This window comes from Bombus terrestris, chromosome 2 (genome assembly GCF_910591885.1).
Source record: "Bombus terrestris chromosome 2, iyBomTerr1.2, whole genome shotgun sequence".
In the NCBI taxonomy this organism is placed as follows: Eukaryota; Metazoa; Arthropoda; class Insecta; order Hymenoptera; family Apidae; genus Bombus; species Bombus terrestris.
Window position 1 is genome coordinate 14,011,135 of NC_063270.1, and position 22,373 is coordinate 14,033,507.

A 22,373-nucleotide genomic window follows, 5' to 3' on the forward strand; every position below is an offset into this window, starting at 1 on the left:
GCGAAAACTTGCCAGGATTCGCGAAGCAGCTCGCGGAAGCAGTCTAATTAGCAATGCTAACGAAAGTTGGCGAAATAACGGAGGCCGAAATCCATATCGAATTAAGTGGTGTTGGATAGGCGAACACGTCATCAGTGCTACGGCACGATACTCGAGACATGGTTGAAATGTCCGAAACGCCACGATACACTCTTCTTTCTTCGTCCTTTCCACGTTTCTATCGTGTTCTTTTCACCATCCTCTTCTTTACCTTCTCTTTCTCGTGCTTCGTTACGAACGAACGCGACGTTAGCTGGCGGAAGGAACAAGAAATTAATAGCAGTGGCTGCTAAGCAAAATTGTGCGCGGTATTACCTTCTTTAAAAGGTGCGCTGATTAAGAGCACCCTCGACCTACTTAACTCTTTTTCCAGAATAAAATAATCGTGAAATTAAACTCACGATGACTGAAGCTATTTGAAAGTTAAATCCGCGTCGTGATGAGCTAGAAGGGCAATCGTGTAACGTAACTAAATGTTCCTCCTGCTCTTCTTAACCTCTCCCATTTACCTACCTTTTGCCACCTTTCGGACAGTTTCTCTCCCTTTTCTGTCGAGTTTCATTCAAGCGTGCGAAGTGCTTTTTACGATACCGCTAGTCGCGTCTAAGACGGCCATACCAACCGCGAAGTAAAACGCAACGAAAACAAAGTTTCTACGACGTCGTTGAGTGCTCGTACCGCGTTATTGTTCGCATAAATAAATACCATATATATATATATATATGTATAATAGAAGTGCCTAGCCATCTTCGATAATGGAAGTCTATTTATGTCGCGTTTCTTCTACGACCATCCTGTCATAGGGTAATTCTTTCGCTTCGTTGCATCTACATTTTTTGTCCCTTCCTTGCTCTCCGGACGACGTGTTAATCTATTACTGGGTCGGCAAAATTAGCCATACTGTGAAAGCTTCTTCGTCGTTCAATTATTTTCAGTCGAGAGAAAAACGTTCATTCATAATCCATTTAATTTTATCGTGCGCGTGTATCCGCTTCGTAATCGATTCAAAGAGAGTAGCTCGGCGTTACGGCCGTCGCAGAAACCAACCATTCCGATTAATTAGCCGCTAAGGCAAATCCTTAACAAGTTTTAACCGAGAAATCCTTTTTAATCACCGCATCGAATATCGTTACTCGACGCGGATTAGCAGTCGTGACTCGACGAGACGACATTGCGACGCAAACGATGGCGCCGTGGCACCTCGACAAATTGAGAATCTTCGCGAAGCTAGCCAATGAAGCGTGCTCTCGCGAACCACTTGTCCGCGCGAAACGGATTATCGATACTTGGTTTACTTCACTTGCGCCACCTAACGATGTTATTGTACGATCAATCGTTTGTTTGAACAGCGGCGATGCTGACGCGGTTCGAAATCACTTTCTGCTCTCCCCTATCGTTCCGTGATCCTTCGTCCTTCACCTAGTTCGCACGGGCTGCTCGGTTCGTTATCGAGCTCGTTAAATATCTTGGAAAACCGCTGAACTCGCGGATCGATCGAACGCTCGCGACACTCGAGGCGAACGTGTTACCGGAGACAAGTCGATTTGTTCGATGCCGAGAAAATGAAATGGAATGAAGAGAACGATGCGTTAATTTTGCAGGCACCTGCGCTTGATTAAGTAACACCGATCGATTTCGTCTCCTTCCAGGGATATCCTGGGACTGATCATAGCGTATATATAATCACCTTCGACTATTTGCAAAACGGTCCATTAAGTATGGCGTCACGTCTGGAATTTACTCGGATGAAACCGCAGCCACCCCTCGAGCGGTAAGACCGAACGTTATTCTCTTCGCAGACACTTAAGTCATCCGCAATAAAGAATTTTCTCGTTCCAAGGGTACGCCCTCGTAGTTTGTTTCAACCTTTCATCATTGCGATCCGACGTAAGAAGCTTACGTCGACGAGAGGTGAATTGCTACGCGTATGTACTTGTGTCTTGTAACGTATACAATCGTTGCTAATAAAATCGCACGGCTATTGCTATGTTAGCATTCGCGGTGCAAACCATTATGTACGAATTAATTACGATCCGAGGCTCGTAATTAATAGAGAATCAATGGAATTAGTTGGTATTGCAGTGGCTATGATAGCTTCGAGTCGATCGAAATGTCAGTTCGAAAGGACATCTAGTCCGAAGCTGGTACGTTGGTTAATCGGCTTGGCTAAGAGCGTCAACACGCCTCGCTTAGGAAGAGGGAACAATGAGAAACGCTATAGGCGACGACGATCCACGATGGTAACCGGAAAGCTTTACGGGATAACCGATTCATTCCGGCGGTCGTTTTCGAAGTTAAAATAATTTGCGACGTAAATGGAAGCGCACGCCCGCGTGGATCATAATGGAATAACGAAGCGCTGTTCTATGATAATGGAGTGTAAGGTAGTAGAAATGGGTAGCGTAGCCGTCGTAACGAGCGGCACACAGTCGTTTAAGCAGCGAGCAAAATAACGCTGGACGCGCAATAACTTTATTCCGCGCAGAAGTATTTCATATTTCCGCCGGTGGATAAGATGAAGCGCGCGCGGACCCGCCACCGCTGCTCTTCTACCTCTTTTTACAGGGCGCCGCGTTAAATTTTCATCCCGCTAAAAGAATTACTCGCGACGAGACGTTGCTCTGTTTCTACTCATCCTCGCGTTTATTAAAATCACAGAAAGACGGTGTAATTACCTCGAGACAGCTTTCTCCGGCTATACAAAAACGGAAACCGAGACAGATTTTTCGTTTCTTCCATTCTACGTATTTCTACGTTATGCATTTTCTTCGCTCAATATATATATATATATATATATATATATATACATACATACATATGTACGTGTGTATGCGAACGTATAGATACGTATTTGGCATACAGTAGTTTCGCATGAATCATTCTTCCGGCGGGCGACGCAACGCGCACCGGTAATAGACAATCCCCATTTTTCCGGGCTTTTTCCCAAATTCGTGGCAGACGCGCGCGACGCGTACAACCTAGAATAGGTTGCGTGCTCGCAGCGGGGGTCAAGCGACGACGAGACGCGTCTGACCGTTTTTTCGGCGAGGAAATTTATACACCCGTCGCGAGCCGAGGTGGCAGCGCGCGACTGTAATGAGGAAATATCGTTTCACGATATCGATCCACGCGGCGAAAGGTCAACCCTAGAAGGGGTTGCCGGCTGACAAACCCTCCGTCACAGAGGCGCACACGTACACGGACCGGCGAGCACACGCGCGGCCATGCGCCCCTGCCACCTATCTACATACTTACACGCCGCGCCACGGTGTATCATACGCTCCGATACGAGCATTGCGTCTCTTACGGATATTTTGATTCTCGTAATGAGACAGCCTCCTGCGAGTGATTAACACGAAAGCTCGCGGTAACAATACTCGATCGAAGGACCGTGTTCTACGTGTCACGTTCTTTTTCTTTCTTCCGTCTCTTTCTCTGCCCCTTCTCTCTTTCGTTGTTCGCGCCAGGCGATGCCACCATTTAAATATGAATTAACCGATCGATCGACAACTACGACGCCACGTATATATATATACGTACTCGAGTTTCGGCTGGAAGAGAATTTCGCGTATACACCGATCGTGGCGCTATAAAAATTCAAGGGGATAGCCCAACGAATGTCTGGAACGTCGGTAGAGTTTTTCATCGAATATTCGACGAAATCCACGATTATACCGTGATACAAGAGCAAAATACGCCGCGCCGCTAGAAAGTTCGCCACGTTCGACCGTTATCGCGCTATTTTCACGTAGAAATGATCTACTCGTTGAAACAGCAAACCGCTCCATCACCGACACTGTCGTCTTCCATCGTATATGCTATATACGAAAGCTTCTCTCTCTTAAGTATCCGACTATCGTTCCCTCCGCGAAATGATCATTCCATCACGGCGCAAATATTGAATTTACATGGTCGTCTCGTTTCTGCATTGCAGATGTATACGCTCTAGGGATGTGAACCGCGGCCTCGTACATATGTACCATATGCATGTACTGGGACACGTAGAGAGGGAGAGAGAGAGAGAGAGAGAGATGGATACGAACACGGAGATAGATGGTAGGGGGTACTGTAGCGGTGTTTACTGCCTCTTTGCGACCAAGTCTCGCGGTCTCGTTGTATCAACTCGTGTCTAATGAAATCTGACTCACGGAACGAATCCTCCTCCCTTGCCCCCACCTTCTGTCTCGCTACGATTTAATTCCGCTCTCGAGTACCATCGCAAACCGACGACCGTTCTTTAAGCAGCCTTGATTGCAACATTAACAATATTTATCGTCGTATTGCGTAACTTTCCACCCTTTGACAGCGTCTCAGTAACGGCACTGGTTTACGCGTTCATAATTTACATCCAAGTGATTCGCCATCGTATCTGGCCAAATTACGAAATTGAAGCAGTATCTCGACCGTTTCATTCGCCAACATACTTGTCAACCTTTTCTACTTGCCGCGTCTCGTATCAATCATATTAATTAATTAGCAACAGCGGGAACGAGAGAATTAATCAATTGGATTAATAGGTTGTAGTTTAACGAGGGAAGCTGTTTCGTACGCCTAACGATCCAGCTTGCAGGAATCGAGCCAGATATCTAGGTCACCGACAGGTTCCTTTCCTCTCCGTTGAATATTCGAAAATTGCTGCCGCCTCCTATAATTTGGAATATTAAACTCGGAAAACGAGAAGTCTAGCGACGGCTTGAATAACCTCCATTAGTCAGCCATTCTGCCGCGCGACCGTTCCAATTACAACCATGGGAAATCTTCGTATCGATACCGTTATATCTTTCCGCGTATGACGCGTATACGCTCGTACACATGCACGTTCCCTTTTATTTGTTTCGTAAATACTACTGGAAAAAGAATGAGAAACGTCCTCGTCTACGAATAGAGAACGGAGTGACGAAGAGGAAGCGAAAGAGAGTCGACGCTACGTTCTCTTGAACGATCGATATCCGCTTCGCGAGTTCACGATCTTAAATCACCGGGCGCAGCTTGAGCCCGGACAAGCAAGGATTCCCTCATTGTGAGGCAGCCAGCGTACTGTCACGGTGCATAACTTCGATATTATATGTGTCCTGGGTGTGCGCGCGGCTTTCCCCAGTCTCCTGTAACTCGGTTCGTCCCGTCGAATGACGACGTCCAAGAAAAGGATACGACGCGACCCGACGGTGAAACGGTTAGCGGTCGAAGGATGTTTTCTGGTGCATAAAGGGGACACGTAACGCGCTTAAGCCCCCAAACATACGCGTGGAATGGAGCACGGAATCCGTCTGTCCATTGTCCCGAGTCGCACGGAATGTCTTGTCAGGTGTCTTCTTCCGAACTCGAGAACCCTCTCTCTCTTTCTCTCTCTTTCTCTGTAGAAAACGATTCCACCAGATAAAATACGGATCATAGTGTCTCCTAAGCTTAATTCTTCTTACTTCGTGATTCACTTACGATGTAAGTAAGCTCACGTTGAAGTTAAGACGGGATATCTTTAACTTGTTTGTCAAGTCTTACGCTTAACTTATTCTTTCGTCGCGAAATTGGAAATTAATAGGGACAGATTAATTTCAGTGAGGTTCTGATGCCTGCGAATGATGCTCACATGGGAAAGATAAGGTCGATTTCGGTAATTTTCTGACTTTTGTGACATTTGGTGGCCATGAAATAGTTGAAGAAGAGAATATGTAAATCTTCGGAGAATAAGTGAAAAATCCACTTGTATTGCTTTATTCGTTGCGTTGGTTTAATTCAATTAATATTAATCCGCGTAACTAATGTTATCAATATCTTTTAAATATTCAAGGAGGTGAAAACAACACATATTCAATTTCAAAATTGAATGAGAAAATTTTGAAAGCTTCGATGAATAGATAGAGAAATATAACTTATCAGGTTTTCATCTGTTCAAATATTTTTTATAGAAATAAAACATCAGATGAGAAGATAAAACATATAACTGTTATGTTGAAGAGATTGACAATCTAAAAATGACAAATTAACTCGTCTTTCCCGGTTAATAGGTTAAAAGACTGTTCAAAGTCAGTATGTGTTTTAAAGGATGGTTTGCTTTTTTACTTGCAAAAGTTTGTAACTCGAGCATCTTGTTCCCTGCGTATTTTCTGTTAGCTTGTGTCGCTTTTTCTAACGGAGTTACCACAACGTCGTGAATAGCGTACGTGACATTTACACAAACCGGCCAGCAGCTTCTTTACGGTGCACCTGTACGTTTCCAAGGGTCACAGGGTAATTGTTGAAAGGCCAACTTAAAGCTGTCGATCGCCGACAAAGCGGTGCCGTACACACGACACACCTAGCTTCGTATCTTCCAATGAACCGTGGTATCGAGTTATAAGCTATACCGCCGAGCCATGTTAAAAGCTATCGTTAAAAAGGGAATTCGAGCGAGATTCGGTGTACGATGGATCGTCACTGGAACGACGTTATTAGAATGAGAGTGTTGAAAGAAAGAAAGGTCGATAAAAAGAACGCGATCGTTATATTTTCGGAACGTAAACCTTGCTCCATTTAGATCTGAATGGTCTCTCTTAAATGGGAAGGATAGAAATCTAAAAATTACTAACAAGGGCAATATCATAAACATATGGAATCATCGAGTTCGTAATATGAGTTGCAAACGTTAAAGGAACTATAATGACCGCAAATGGAATTTTACAGTTAGAAGGATTAAATATAGCCGCAATTACAACTTACTCCTTTGGCATGATTTTAATTCGTGACACGATTAGATGTCGATTAAAGTCGAACTCCGATGCATAACGGGGCATTTGCTAATTTTAAACATTAGCTTTAATAAAATAACATTATAATTAAGTTAATACACACGGTTAATAAATATCAACGTCATGTTATAATTACAACATCCATTTACGTCTATCCTACGTATACGTAGTAAAGTGAATGTCCAGTGAATTATGGGTTATGATAGTGTGCAGCATTTCACGCCCTTCTCCTCTGCTCAGCTTTCCCTACAGGGTGTAGACGCGTTCCGTGTATAACGTGTATGACGTGTTCCGGTATCATCTGTAATGGAAACAGAGTTATCGAAGGCTAAAACTTTCGATGTTTATGGATTGTGTAAAAATAGTAGTTCGCAGCCGAACTGGTGTCGGATCTCACCCACGTTAGTACAACAGTCGTCGCTTAAATAAACAACGAAACCGGGCCGCTGCTTGTGAACCGCGTAACAGCCGCGAGCGTCAAGGTACCGCGCTACTTCCGGTGCGGTTGCAGCGCGCGTTACAGACAGTGGAAAATAGTCGAGCGCGATGTTAATTAAAACGAGATCGAACGGAACCAGGGGAACTCCCTGGAGGAGGCCGGCGAACTCCGCAACGCCTGCGTCCTTTTTACGGAATCGAGGGCTTGGCCAGAAACAGCGGAAACCGCAACAGCTCTCGATACCTCGTCCTCGTTCCGAGCTCTATGACTTTGTCGGTCGTTCGAGATTGTGCCTCGAGTTTTCGCGTACGAAGCCCCTGGTTGTATCGGCATTTCCCGTATACGCATCCACACACACACAAACTTATATATGTACACACTATTGCACAGAGACGCGCGTCAATTTGGCATTGTGGTGTCCGTATGCAACGACGGACCACACACAGCCAATGTTGATTGTTGTGTGAGCACACAATGCGTCCCCGTTGTAACAGTCAGCCGCATCTAGCCCGACCAGACTGCGTACGGGCAGGCTTGACAGTTTTCGTTGCACCATGAATACTGATACGGGCAAACATGGTCCGGGAAAACGGTTACGCGATAATAAATCAATTTTCCGGTGACACGTGCGCCTTGGGAGCCGAATTGGAAAAAACAATCGTGGCGCAACGTGCTAACGCACGAAATGATTGGGACCGTTGTAAGAACATCGAGTTCGAAGGGGACCTTTCGTAAAATCCCTGGTCTGACCTAGTTTTATCCCCTATATGCTTTTTGCTGCATCAGTCAAAAATCTCCCAGTTAATAGATATTTAATCGGGATCCGTCGAACCGATTATAGATTATCGCTGGAAGGAGGAGCCCGGTAGCTCGATAAAAATGATATATTTCAGCCGGTTCTCGAAGCTGAGGGTTTTTCGCGCGTCAGCTGGTCGTTGGCGAGGAACTCCGTTGCTCATGGAATCCGCCTGAACGGCTATGCTGCAAAGTTAAGAAAGTACTAATGGCTTCGTTAATGCCGTGCAATCGGTCGGAGAACGGAGCTCGAATTTTCAACTCTTCGCCGCAAAAGCGTAATATCTCCCCGTCTGCTTATAGATGCGATTTTGTGGTCGTAGATGACGCGTTATTTCGAGTCCGATCAAAAATTAGACGACACTCAAGGATTGGCCCAGAAACGTTCGACGACGAATCCCGCATAGAGAAAAAGCGAGAGATCATCAAACGGCACGTTGCCATTGTAACGGGCTGTATGGTCGGGCAAATTTATTCATCGGATTATTCAAATTGAAAGCCGTACACGCCAGAGGTATTGCGGTTTCGTAGTTATCGGCGTTTGGCGTGCCAAGGCTGAAGCGAAACTGAAGGGAGAGGTAGCCGAGGATACATCATCGTGGACGACCAACAATTTCATCCCTTTCGAAGGGGATGATGAGTAGCGCGTAGACGAAATTAAGAGGATCTGGTGTTCGACCCACGCAAACGGGAACATTTTTCGGATTGTCAGTGGAAATGATTGGACTCTTGTAATAAAAAGCAACGAACGGTGAGAACGAGTGTGGTGTATCTTTTTCATAAATGATATAGTTTAGAAGGAGGAATTGTAGCTTGAATTTATGAAGGCTAAAATAAACAAATGGCCAAGTATTTGTCAACTGAACAATGAAAATAAGCGTGATATATCTTTTGTAGAATATGAACTTTAGCGTGAGATATCGTAGTTTAAGTTCGTAATAATCAATAAATAAGATAAGCAAATTGCCAAACAGTTGTACAATTTTACAATTTAAAATGTGATATCATAGCTGAAATTCGTAAACAACAGTGGTTAAAATAAGCAAATTATCAAATATGTTTCAATTGCTACGGCTATTTCCGTGCATGACATAGTCGTTATTCGTAGCCACTTACCGTTTTATATTCGTCCAGATTATAGAGTTCAACAACCTGTCGTAATATTAGATTTCTCATATCTTCCCGCCTATTTCTTTTTTTCGTGACACATTTGGTTAAAATAACATTAACCCGATGTTATTAGAAAATGATCGTGCATTGTATTTAATTTACCTCGTGGCAACCGCTGCGATCGCTAGCCGGGGACCCATAGTTTCAGATGAGTTCCAAAACACTAATATCAGTAGCACACAAAGTTCCCAGATGATCAACCATATTGCCGGTAACGGTGACCAAACATGCCTTAACTTTACCGATCAAACGACAATCGTAGTCGTTAGCTAACGATACTTAAAAAAGCAACACAGCATGTCGCGTTAACAAATTTCGTCCGTTAACAAACTGATCGACAATAACCGTATTCCATTTAGCCAGCTCAGATCAGATTACTATACAAGATAAAAAAAAAAATAAATAAACGAAAATCGGTTACAGTTGATCGTATCATCGTTTATAGAGCTATGAAACGAGAGTAGGTGGAGTCAAGCATCAGAATCGACCGCTTTGTGTGTATCGTTTCCAACAGGCTCTGTCGATCCTCACGAATATCGAACAGCAGCCCGATTGCGAAGCGCGTGTACACATCAATCGGACGTTTCCAGAAACGACGACCCGTGGGACTCGTATCTTTGATTCTGGGTCATGCGATGACAAATTGATCAGAGACGCACTGTCTCTGTTCGACGACTCGAGGACGGCTACGACCGTGTTTCCAGTGACCCGGTCGAGTTTGTGCACGACTTCGATTTTCAGCTGTCAAACGCAGTCGCTGTGCCGCGTCGCCTGGCTATACGTCGACGTGGATTTTTCCATGCGGAAAAACGCGTCACCATTATCGAGACACGATGAGATTACACAATTTCCGTAGCGAGAATGTCGTTCTTCGGCGTGTTTCACGATGATTACTTGATTACGAACCTCTAGATGAACCTTTTTACAGGGAAATACGAAGGGAAAAAGGGATGGAAAAGTCGCGCGAGACAGGGTAGACTCGTCAAAATTTCGATGACAATGGGCAAGCAACCACGCGACAAACGAGTGCGTTTGTTCAACGGCGAGCGTCATCCCTGCGGCACGCTGATAATTGCCGCGGCATTCAGGTGTAATTGTTCGGATGAACAGCGGCCAATTAATTATCACGAGGCACCGTCCGGGCCGCGCCGTTTTATCGGCGGCGCATGATCTACGAATACATGGTGGTTGGCAGGAATATCTATACTCAGGGACGTGTTAGCGTATGTAATAACCAAGTGGTATATACGTGGCTAGGAAAAGCAAGAGACCGATCGAACACGTTCCCTGCAATCGCACGAAATTTTAACGCGAGCCAACGATATAAAGTAAAGGGGACGTGCGAACGAATCCCATCTCGATAACAAACGGATAGACGCGTGCCGGCGCCACTTGGTTCGCCTCGACGACCCACAGTCATCGACGGATTATATTCCGATAAAATTGAAATCCGTACTTGACTTTCATAAACTCCCGCCATGATGTATCGTATTATCTTCGTTACGTGTCTCATCGAAACTTTTAATTACCTTACAGGCGACTGTTGCGTAACAGAGTAACGAATGTGTCTCATTTGTTTAATTCTCTTTATCATTATACCGCATATTTTCCTTGTTTCTCTTACATCTCGCGGGTATGTGCATCGGGAATTTTCGTTAACTATTCGTCGAAACGCTTGTTTACCGAGCTCGGCGCGATTATGCCAAAATTCCCGATCGTATAATGAACGATCGTATCGAAATTCGGGATCGCGGCGGCTGGTATAATGGTTAAAAATCGTTGATTTGCGAACCATCGTTTCGTAGGTTGGGATATCGATGTAACGTAGCGGGGTAAAAAGTACAGATCGCTGGACGATAAATATTCTGAAATTTTTGCCTCCGGTCCGATGATTATTTATCACGCCACAGAGGAGATGCAACGTTATCCCTGAATTATGATCTCTGACCGGTTGATGTTCGGTTTAGATTGAAATTAATTAAAAGTATTAAACGTGATTATAACGAGTGAACAGGTAATCCGTAATCGAGCTTCGTTTTAACAAGCACTTTCGAATCGTAACTTCGTGCTCCGGTTAGAACGGGTTAGTACAGGTTTGAGAAAAAAAAAAAAAAAATTCCGCCGACAATTAAAATTTGGAAAATGGAACGAAAAATGTTGCACGTTGATAACATTCTGTGTGACGGCGTTTGACGATAACATTGGAAAGACGAACGTTCGAAATGGTAAAACGTAGTATTTCTAAATTAAATATCAGACAACGGTTAACCGACTGTCAGCCGGAATTCAATTTTTATCAATTTTAATATGAACGAAAAATCGAATGATTCTCTGTTATTGTTGTATTCCGTTAATGGACTGTTTCGTAATTCGCCCACAGGCTGATTCGCGACCAACCGTGACGCGATTATTTTCACTGTGAAAATAGGAGGAAAATAATTGGAGGGAAATATCGCGGAATTTATTAAAATCCCACTTTAACCCCAAACTTTTTTACTTTCCACGGATTGAAACGTACACTCGGTTATGAGATCGGTATTTCTCTCGCCTTTCTCCTATTTTCTTCTTATTTCTTTAAAACTCCTCGACAAGACTGCGAGAGGTTTCGTTCGGGTAAGGTGACTGTTTCGTGTGATATTTTCATTTCCCACGGCGCTAGACGGGAATAGGTTGGTAAAACGAGAGAAACATCGGCGAACGCGTTAAAGTGGCGCTTATCGATTCAAGCCGCAAAGCCGCAGCCGATCCAGGCATTTGTCAACGACGACAGGAAACGTGGCCCACATAGGACGCGTCGCGTTACCCGGACACATTTCAAAGTTCCGTGGTGCGTACAGAGTCGAGGTAGCTTGCAGGGACAAACAGCAACGACGAAACCGAGAGGCACAAGCGCAATTATTATTACGTCCATTAGGCTTGTATTCCATTGAAATGGTTCGACTGGTAACGACCAGGCTGAGGTTATTATCCTATTGAGCTCGTAAGCAGTTGAGCCGCACGATGTCGTACGACCGTCTTACGACATCCTCCCCCTGGTCGAGCAAACGGAACATGGCGCGACAAGAAACGTCCGCCTCCTCCTTGCTAACGTCGTCTAACTCGTTCAACGAGAAACACGAACGCGACGTGTAACGAGCGGGGCCGCTTTCTTAAAGGGTGCGAGCACCACGATTCACTGCCGGAACGAAAGCCACGGAGGAAGTTGGTGTGCCCGGACAGAACGGGATAAGGCGGATGGGGATTGATTTCGTACTCGAAATATCGTGGTTGACAGTGTCTAAAATTTAAAGGTGTATTTTGGTCTGAATTGTTAGCTGAAGACGGGATATCGCTGCGTAAAAACTCGAGAGCGATCTTCTCTTCGTTCCGTCTGAAGAACTCGCACGATGAAGATGCAGCGTGGTCCGATTCAAGCGTAAGCCAGACGAATAAAAGTTAATTGAGAGGTCGATGAAACGATTAAACGAACGCTTCGTCGGCTGACTGGCGCGTTTCTCGACGTGACCACGTTGAACGTGTTCGCGTCACTCGATAAGGAACAAGGGGGGAACACTTCACCGAGGAGAAATTGTCGCGTAAATTGCAACGCGAGAAACGTGTTCACGTATGTTATTAGAGCGCCGAAGCGAACATGTCCGTGGATATATTCGATTCGAGTGATAAAAGATCGAACATCGTCGATCGGCGTGCTTCTTTGGTCGTTGAAGATAGGAAGTATGTACGTCGCGCGGGGCCGTCCCGACCAAGAATTTCAATATCGATCACCGCTCACGCCGAGTTTCGAATAAAATTGTCGCAGTAACAACGATGAAAGTGGAAGAAAGCGAATTGATCGTGTTTTATTAAAGCATTTCTCAATCGTTTAACGCGTGCTCATCCTCTCGTCTTCCTTCTCCTCGACAACATGCCATCGTTCCCTTTGTCGTCGTAAAACGGCTACCGTAATAATTACCAGCAACGGGTATATTTCTTTTTTCGTTGCATCGACAAAACGGTATTACCGTCGTAAAAGAAGCGGAAGAGAAAAAAAAAGCAGAGAATAGAGGAGGAGGAGGAAGAAGGATATAGTCTCACCTGGTCATAACAATGGCATCACGTGTACTAACAGCTATATATGCTCTAAAAACGCAATAATAAATTGCTGTACTGGCTATAGTTTTATCGTTTCATTTACGGCGACGACTTCTTGGTCTCCGCTCTTCTAATCCGATGGGACTATAAAGATAAATAAGGACGGTTCGAAGGTAAACGGGCGGAGCAGCGTACGACCGTCTGCAAGGTCGTTAAACAATCCTCGGCTAGAGGACTAGGCGGTGCGCGAAAGCGAAGAGAAAGAGACAGAAAGAAAAGGACGGGGATGGGAGAAAAGTTAAATAACGAACTTAGACGCTTTTTACTTCTTATCGACAACCAACCCTGGAATATCATTGCGACGCCGTAAGTGCGTTATCGCCGCTCCACTATTAATTCTACCCTTTATTTTCCCCTCCGATCCGTAATTCGACTATCGACTGTTCTACCCCCGTTACTCTGCCGGCGGTCCAAGTCATAATTTACGACAGCTCGTTCTCGCGCAATCAACCGTAAAGTTTAACGTGGTAATGTAGTTCCGCGCTTACATAAGGCACCTGGGGTGATTTTTACGCGACGAAGAGGGTTCGGTTATAGTATAGTGCGAGGAAAGTATATTACATGGATTAGGAACCGTTTGTAATTATTGGAATCGCTTTATTTCTTCTTTTTCTTTTTTTTTTTCTATCGTGAAAAGTACTTGGAATAAAATTATTTTCTGCAATTCTCTCGGCATCGAATATTTTTCGGCGTGTGGGAAAAACGTTTTAAACTACTAATGATAGAATCATGTTTTCTCTAAGGCTTTTATAGAGAGAACATAACAAAAATTAGAATTAGTCTTACTCGAAAGAAATACATTTATAGCTTTGTTAGTAACTTGTTGCTTTGCAAAGTAAACACACTTTTCAAGAAATACATTTATCTTTTATTTAGTTACTAACTTGTTGAAATACAATATTGCGTTACGTAAAACGAAGGAGTACAAAATTATTTTGTTTCTGCTTTCAGCACGAGAACAAGAGGCGTAGCAAGATCAACGCCATCTATAATCTGGCTATCGTTGCTACTGACGCTAGGAACGAGGGTAACGTCATCAGCGACGAACATAACGAACGTGTCACCATTGGCCTCGACGGTGAAGCCGATCACGACCACGGAAGTAGTTTATCAGCGATTCGCGATTGAACCGATGGATCAGACCGCGGTGATTGGCAGCCGAGTGACGCTTCCTTGCCGGGTCCTCGACCAGAAGGGACCTATTCAATGGACAAAGGACGACTTCGGTCTTGGCGCCGTCAGAAACCTCACGGGATACGAGCGTTACGCCATGATCGGCAGCGACGAAGAGGGTAAGTGAAATTCACTTAACCAACTCGATCCAATATAAAGATCATAGGAGAAAAATACAAGTAACAATTTTTATGATCTATAGAAGTGGAATTTAAAAATTCAACGTGTTGTCTGTTAATTTAATATTACCAATTTTTCTCATTTTATATGGTTTTAATGCAATCTGTATCTGACACTTTTTTAGACATTTGAAAGATATTGATTATCATAAGATTATACCACTGATTTCTTATGAAACTTTGTAGATTTACCAGCTATTTTTAAAAAGTTGTATATTTGGATTTAAGACATTCCTCTTCGATTATGTAAGTATATGAAAATACTCTCTTCTTGCCGACAAATAACATCAGAACTAGAATATCAAAACGAACAAACTTATCATGTATTTTCTCTTTGGTCTTCATATATCTGTAGGGATTTCTCTGTTCTCGTCTTACCTGTATAGCTAAGTCTAAGATTAGAATATTATAGTCTAAACTATATATTACTAAACCGATATATATGCGTGAAAATAAAGCTTGCATGCGGGAATGAGTGGAGCGAGTTTCACGAGAACGCATGTTTGTAAGTTCCCAATCGATTTGCATAATGATTATGGAGTATACGTGATTGGTTATTTCCTGATAGAGCCAGTACAATTATAAATATAGACACGCCTACGGGCCGAAAAAAATCTACGAATAAGATCGTAATGTAATAACTAAACCGCAAATTTTTATGCATTTATTGGAAAATTTAAAGCTACGAGAATGCACAGAATGCACGTAATATCGAAAAATACTATATATAATATAGTATTTATATAATACATACAAATATATATAATGCTAAACAATAGCTATTTAAAGTAGAACACTGGTTAGAATATTTAACGAATAAAACTTGAAAATCGATAGTGTTCAAAAAATACAAATTTACATAGATATCCGGGATCTAATAACAATATTATTATCATGTTGTTAGTCATCCTCTTATTTTTCCATACTACATTATGCAAAACCTCGCGAACTTTCGTGACGCGTACGAGAATTAACGAGGATTGTAATGGTGAGAATTAAGGAGAAAATTTTTATACTTCGGAAGAGGACTTCCCGTCGTTCGGTGAAAATTCTGTAGTCGAGATCTCTTCAATGCATATTCTAATTAAAAAGGACAGTCAAATAGTTCAATATTGAGCAAAGCAATTGGCCAAATGCCCTCTGTATCGCCGCTTGTTTTTAATCCAACGCTACGGCTGACTAGAAAATCCATCCTTTCTTCTTTCGTGCCGTCTGTAAAAAGGAAGGGAACGGAGCGTTCCACTTTCCGATGTGTTTGTTGCGTTTAAATTACACGATGTCCTTAAGGAGAGGCGGTATCTCCGCAGGCATTCGCGAAATTGCTTTCCCCTTTGTTGCACGTAGGAGACGAGGAAGGAACAACGATATTGGAAAATGCTTATGTGCACGAACAAATTGAAACTCCGTATTTGCAAACAAGCGGGACGAGAAAACGGCCAAGACGTTGTTCTCCCTGTTTCGGTCTCTCCTTTATTTCTTCGGTCGTACAAGAGGAGGCTCTTTTCGGTTTAAGCTAAACTTACTTCCGCGAGGCCCACGTATTTAAAGTTTCTCCGAAACTAGGAGATTACCGTTTCGTTTGCCTAATTCTGAATTTCACGGCGTTGTGATAAACCCCCCTCCCCCTCTCTTCCGAAGTCTAAACTCATTCCGGGGATAAAGCTTCGGCTCAGGATAACGACCCACCCTAGCGAACCGCCCGATGAAATTAACCGCAGATTTCGAGGGGAAAGCCAGAGAAGTGTCGATATAATCGAATCGAATACGCGTCCACAGATATGCCGTACGAAGGATAAAAAATGAAAAAGAAAATAGTTCCCTTTTCATCCATCGTATTCAGCACCGTATTTCGCGATGCAAGGGATCAGTGTGGGAATATATATCCAACTGAATGACCGGTAACAGACGTACGGATGCAAAGGGTAGAACATATTTTCAGGGGTGAGTTAGAAATCGAATGAATCTCGATGGAGGCTTGGTCGCGTTCGACCGACAGCGCCATTTCCTTCGCGCTCGTTTTCCGTTTTTTCCCCGGCGCCGTTGGCCAGCGGCGGCACGCAGCTGCGATACACGACGGGTCAGTTTGCACGGACCAAATTCAATTTCCTGCGGCCTATTGATTTTTTCCTTTTTTTTTTCTTTTTTTTTTAGCTGTTCTTTTTGCCTTTTTCCCGTAGCGTCGTGGAATTGCGAAAAAGAAGGAAGAACGAAAAAAATATAAGCGACTGAGTGAGTAGGAAAGAAAGGTAGAACGAAAGGGGTGAGAAGAAGAGGAAAAGTTGCACGATGAGACGAAATATTTTATGTAGAGCGTGTGCACGGGTCGGTTCGGGAGGGCGAATCGTCGTGCGAAATTCATACGGGACGGACGACGAACGACCTGACGTTTCACACAGAATGGAATCGTACGTTCGCCCATCTTGGTTCGTTCATGACTCTTCGCGTAACGTTTTAACTCGATTGTATTTCGATGTATACACGAGTGAATCGAACGGTGAAATAAATGAAAAAAAAATGTATCTATACGTATATTTCAAAAGAAGAAGCAAGATTGGGTGGTAGAGGATCATAGAATACAAGACCTGGACGAAGTGTGGAGAGAAAAATTCAAATGGATTCCCTTCGAACATTATTTGGAATAATAGTATACTCGCGAGGGCAAAGTTCGAAACGGGAAAGTCGCGGAGAGAGTCGATAACGCGGTGGTATTAATGGGCCGCAAGCGGCAAGTTAAATTGCCTTTTTAACGAGTTCCGAAAAATGTGTGCTCCGCTGACGTAACATTTGCTCGTCCGCGTTCGAGCGTTCGTAGCATCGCATCGTGGCCCGGAGCGAGCGTTGCTCTCGAACGAACGCAGTCAGCCATCAACGAGGCGGGTACGTTGAAGGGTGGTATCGGTCAGGGTTGGAATTAACGACGATTCACCGGCGAAAGTTTTCTTTGGTTCGTTCGAGATCGCTGAATCGGTAAAATTGAAAGGCCCCCGAGGGATCTTTTTCAGGCCGTATCAGGCAATTGGAAATTGGCCGGTTACGCTCATCCAGCAAGGATGGACCGACCGTTTATTCGATTACCTGCCAATTAACCACCGTGCGCGGCCGCAAAGAATTCCTTTGGCAGAACGCGGAACGGCCAATCTAATCGATTCGTAGCCGCAGGCTATTTTGCGCGGCGTCGCTCGTGCTGGCCGACAGATTTAGCAATTTCTCCGTGACCGACGTGCGGCAGCGAATGTGTGTCATTGCGCGGCCATCCTACCGATACCGTAATATCATAATACACGGGCAACTATCGTGGATGCTCGGTCGCGATTTAACGAGCGAACGCGCGCACGCGTCGTTCTGTCGCGTTTTCGTGTTCGTCTCGGCTCGACAGCTAAATTCACGCGACGCTTTTTCCCTCCTCTCGTCCGTATCTAATGCCGCAAAAAGCGAGGCTACAAAAAGCTGCAACGTTTCGAGGTTTATCCAGTGAAAAATTTCCACGTTCCGCCACGATAAAACATCGCTTGCCGTACGGTACACGCGTATCGGCCAGAGCTTTGGCCCTTTTTCCCTCTCTCCGATACCGGTTACGCCATACGCTCTCCTTTACCTTCTATTTACACGCTGCTACCCATTTCGCGCGGCAAGGATTAGTCCAACAACCGATTCTACGATACACACTCTATGCGCATTTTCCCTCTCTCTCTGTATCGATATTATGTAAGCAGTGCTCGCGTACAACTCACCGTATATACGTATATACGCTAAACGCGAGCGAAAGCCAGCAGCGTGGAGCGGCGCGACGTATCAACGGCACGCCATGCAGCCGCCGCCGTGTGCTCTCGTAACAATCACGCCGGCTCGAAACGATAAGATTCGTGGCAGGCGAGAGGCAATTTAAGCCAACGGCACCTGATATACAAGGTGTACCAGCTAACTCTATTATCCGAGCTATTCCCTTTACTTTTCGAGTTTCCAGACGAACCTTTGGTTCGCGGAAGTTGCGTGCGTGGCCCCGTTGCACGCCGAACATTTTCGTTGCCATTAAGCTCCGATATCGGGGTCACCGCGCCGTCTTATTTCGCGCGATTTCTATTTTCAACAAAGACAGCGACTCACGAGTACGTCGTACTGTTAGTTTCCTAATTCTGTAGAGTTATAAGGAAAACGTAGATCTTGTTATGGGAAGCCTTACCCTGCAAGTTTCTTATTAGATATACCTATATAAAAATACAAGCGGTCTGCGTTCACCTGAGAAGCACCTAGAATCATCGGCCATTCAACTTGTCTTAAAAATTCCATCGGACACTCCTACGTTCATGGAAGAAAGAAGATATCCACTCAATAGCTCAATAGCTGTACCCGGAGCGAAAGCACTTTAGCCGATAAGGTCAGCTGGGACACCCTATACTTTTCTCCTTTAGCGAGTTTCGTTGGTAACAAGGGCAACGACGTGTTACTCTCAGTTTCCATAACATTATTGCAACCCTCACAGTGACCATTTGCACGGTAAACGTAGAACGCACACAACACCATCCATATTGGTTCCCGTTGTTTGTCCGACGATCGACAGCGGTCTTTAACTTGGTCGAGTTCTGTTGTTGGAAAGGTAACATCCCAGTACCGTGGCTGCAAAGTTGATAAGAGTCTGTCCCGGCAAAGTTCCCGCCGTTTAACTCCTCTTAATTCCACCGGGATTAATTAATTTAGAAGCGTTTCGTTGCAACGGAGGAAGAATCGTCGGGTTTCGGTTTTACGAATTCCCGATAGGGACACCGTGGCGTCGAATCGACCGTAAATTGTGACGCGTCCTGTTTGTTTCTTCCAGTTAACGGGAGTCTTGATTTTCTTCCCTAAAGACAGTGTATTTTCCGTCTAGAACAGAACCAAGGTATCTCTCGGTTTGTGTACAGAGAATTTCGGTTAAATAAGTTCCTTTAAACGTCGGTTCCTCCATTCTTCGGCAAATAGTACGGCACAGTGACCAAAATGTCTTCGGTACTACACAACTCGTAACTTCCCATCAGACTCGAAACACGGGAACAAATATTTTCTCCGCGTCTCGGCGTGCTTGCGATTTGCCTGCGGTAAACAAATCCTCGAGCGCAGAGTATCGAAGCTTGGAAAACTGTCGATACAAGCGGCGACGCTTCCAAAAGTCGATATCGGAAAGTCGAAAGCACAGAGCACGATTGCTGCGGCTCGTCGATTTCGCTGGCTCGGTCGCGAGTTCCGACCAAGTAATCGCAATCAAGCGCGCTTAAAGATGCAAACATCGGTTCGAGAGGGTGGCGGAACTCAGCAGTTCCGGTTCCGGGACCGCACTACTACCGGTCCCTCCTAGATTGTGCCCACGACACGAGTTCGCGAACAATGGAGTTCGAACCTTCCTTACGCTCGAGTTACTCTCAATTTGCGCGGTCCCGTGCAGATTAGTAAACAGCTGCAGTGCTACGGCTGAGCAAAGCGAAGCAAAACGATAACGGAGACACGCGAAGGCGACGAAGTAACTTGCCGGCGAAGTTGAACGAGCTGTCGACTGTGTCGCGGAGCATATCGATGCATCGACGTGGTCGCGAGAGTTCTGGCTGGATGATTGGTGGCGCAGTTTCTGATTCATCCGGTCGATCGCAGCCGGTGTCATGTACGTGTCTCTATTTTTAATCGACCGAGACGCACATATCCGTTGCACCTTGCATCCTCTGCAAAATCTTCGAAAGAAATAGGTACGCTACGTGTATTGGCCGGGCCACGCGGAATCCGCGGATAACTTTAAATTAGTTCCGAAACATTTGTCGCGTATACGCTGCACCCGGCTAATGCAGCCCGCTGGAGATCGATAGGGGAGATCGTGGAATGTTGGAAATGGCCGTGTTACGAGGATGAGGGTAACGCTAATCGTTTGGCAGCCGCGTCAAGCTGCAACCGGTTGCCCCACCGGATGTCCTTCGATGTGTCTCTAAGCGGGGATTAGAAGAGGACAGGGTCGATCGCGGAGAGGATCCGTAGCTAAGATCAATATATATCTCCTACAGGATACATCCGCGGACAACTCGTTCGGCAAACGAGGCATTATCGTGATCATATCGAGAAGAAGGTTGCAATCATTGCCAGTACCTCCCATTGGCTTATATCTATAGGCGATTAAATTTCTAGCAACTTTTTCTTCTTTCTTCTACCGTGTCTTATTTGCCCATTAATCAGACCAGATAGTTTTTATCTCTGAAACATGCCTCGATTTCGTGATCACTCGTCGTAGTTCGTTCGTGCTCTCGTTTACGAACTCGAGAAGAGGACGATGGAGTTCGCGTCTGGCCTCGCGTAGAAATGGATTGCACCACAGTGGCAGTGCGGCAGTCCCGTAACAGGATGCGAAACCGGCACGACCGGCTTCGTCGGTTTCCGCGGAGATTGACGAGAAATCATCGAGGAAAGCCGTCGTTCGTGTACGAAGAACGAAACGTTACACGAACCAGAATATCATCATCCCTTTCGCCAGCTGTTTCCACCGTAAGACTATGAAAGGAGCGTAATTTTCTACGGCCACTTAACGTCGCAGTGGTTGTTTATTTATTAAGCTAAATCCGCAAAGAGAACAGATCGTCGGACACAGCAGCATAAAATAAGAGCCCTTGAAACGGTGATTTTCTATAAATAAGCGAGTTATTGCTCGTTAATACCTGGTGGAACGCTATGCCAGGACTGATGGTTTCGAGCGCGCTCTTATTCATCCGGCTCGTTATCGTTCGGGACCCAATAAATACGATTAATTAACACCGGTATCTTTACATTTGCCGGGTAACAGAGAAATTTGTGATCGGAACGAGGCAATCTACGAACGCGATCCCACACCGACATAAATTCTCTAACTGACGTGTATATTAATTGCCGCAGCTCTATAGCCTTACCAAGGTAATCCAAGGATTTTTCGATCGGTTGGCCAACCGGTCGATTGGAGTATCAATTACCCGCGTCCGCGTAGCTTAGACGGTGGCAGGGCTGCGCGAACGGCAGCAGAAAACGGCAGCAACATCGTCAGCAAGCTCGGTAGGAGCGGTGGTTGCGGGTCGAGCAACCTGCACGACCGGCTCCGCCCGCTTCTGCTGCTGCAACCGACTCGATTAATCGGTCTTACCGGTTTTCACCGAGCGTCTCTCTCATTGCCAGCGGCTCTCTCGACAGGTACCACATCTGCACCGTGTCTTGCCCTTTTAAATTGCCATCTCCCTTTTCTCCACCTCCTTTTCCTGTTCTTTGTCCTTCTGTTGCTGCTATGTGGCGAACGAGAAAAACGGCATGGAAAGCTACGGAACAAATACCGTAAAAAGTGCCATAGTGGCCGTGAACTATTACAATGGAAAGAAAAATACGAAGCAGGTGAGACAATGTGACCCGATGCAAATCCTCGGCCATTTATCCAACCGTGCTCGATCTCCTTTTATAGCACCGTGAAATCTACGCTTCGTGTGAATAACAAATGAACTTCTTTGTTCTGAAACCTTCTATTTGTTCAAATGATCTTTCGATCGCGCGTTACTGTGATCACAGCGTGTCACAAGCATAACGACGATCGCTTGATAGAATCAACTCTGTTAAGAAACAGGCAGTTAATCGAGAACTGTTTTTATCGACCGCAAGGTTAACCAATTTTTGTTCAGTTGATTTAGTGGAAAATGGCGTAAATTGTTTGAGCAATTCGGAATAGTAACTCCCAATATCACAAAGGCACGGATCAAA

General features: G+C 44.9%; 1 protein-coding gene across 1 annotated transcript in view; it reads left to right on the top strand.

Moving 5' to 3' along the window:
• LOC100647925 (irregular chiasm C-roughest protein) overlaps positions 1-22,373 on the top strand; it is a gene marked incomplete in the record, with an annotated part of 156,580 nt that overhangs the window by 87,057 nt on the left and 47,150 nt on the right. Inside the window, 1 exon segment of the mRNA XM_012319929.3 lies at positions 14,251-14,591. Coding sequence (XP_012175319.2) covers positions 14,251-14,591 — 341 coding nt within the window.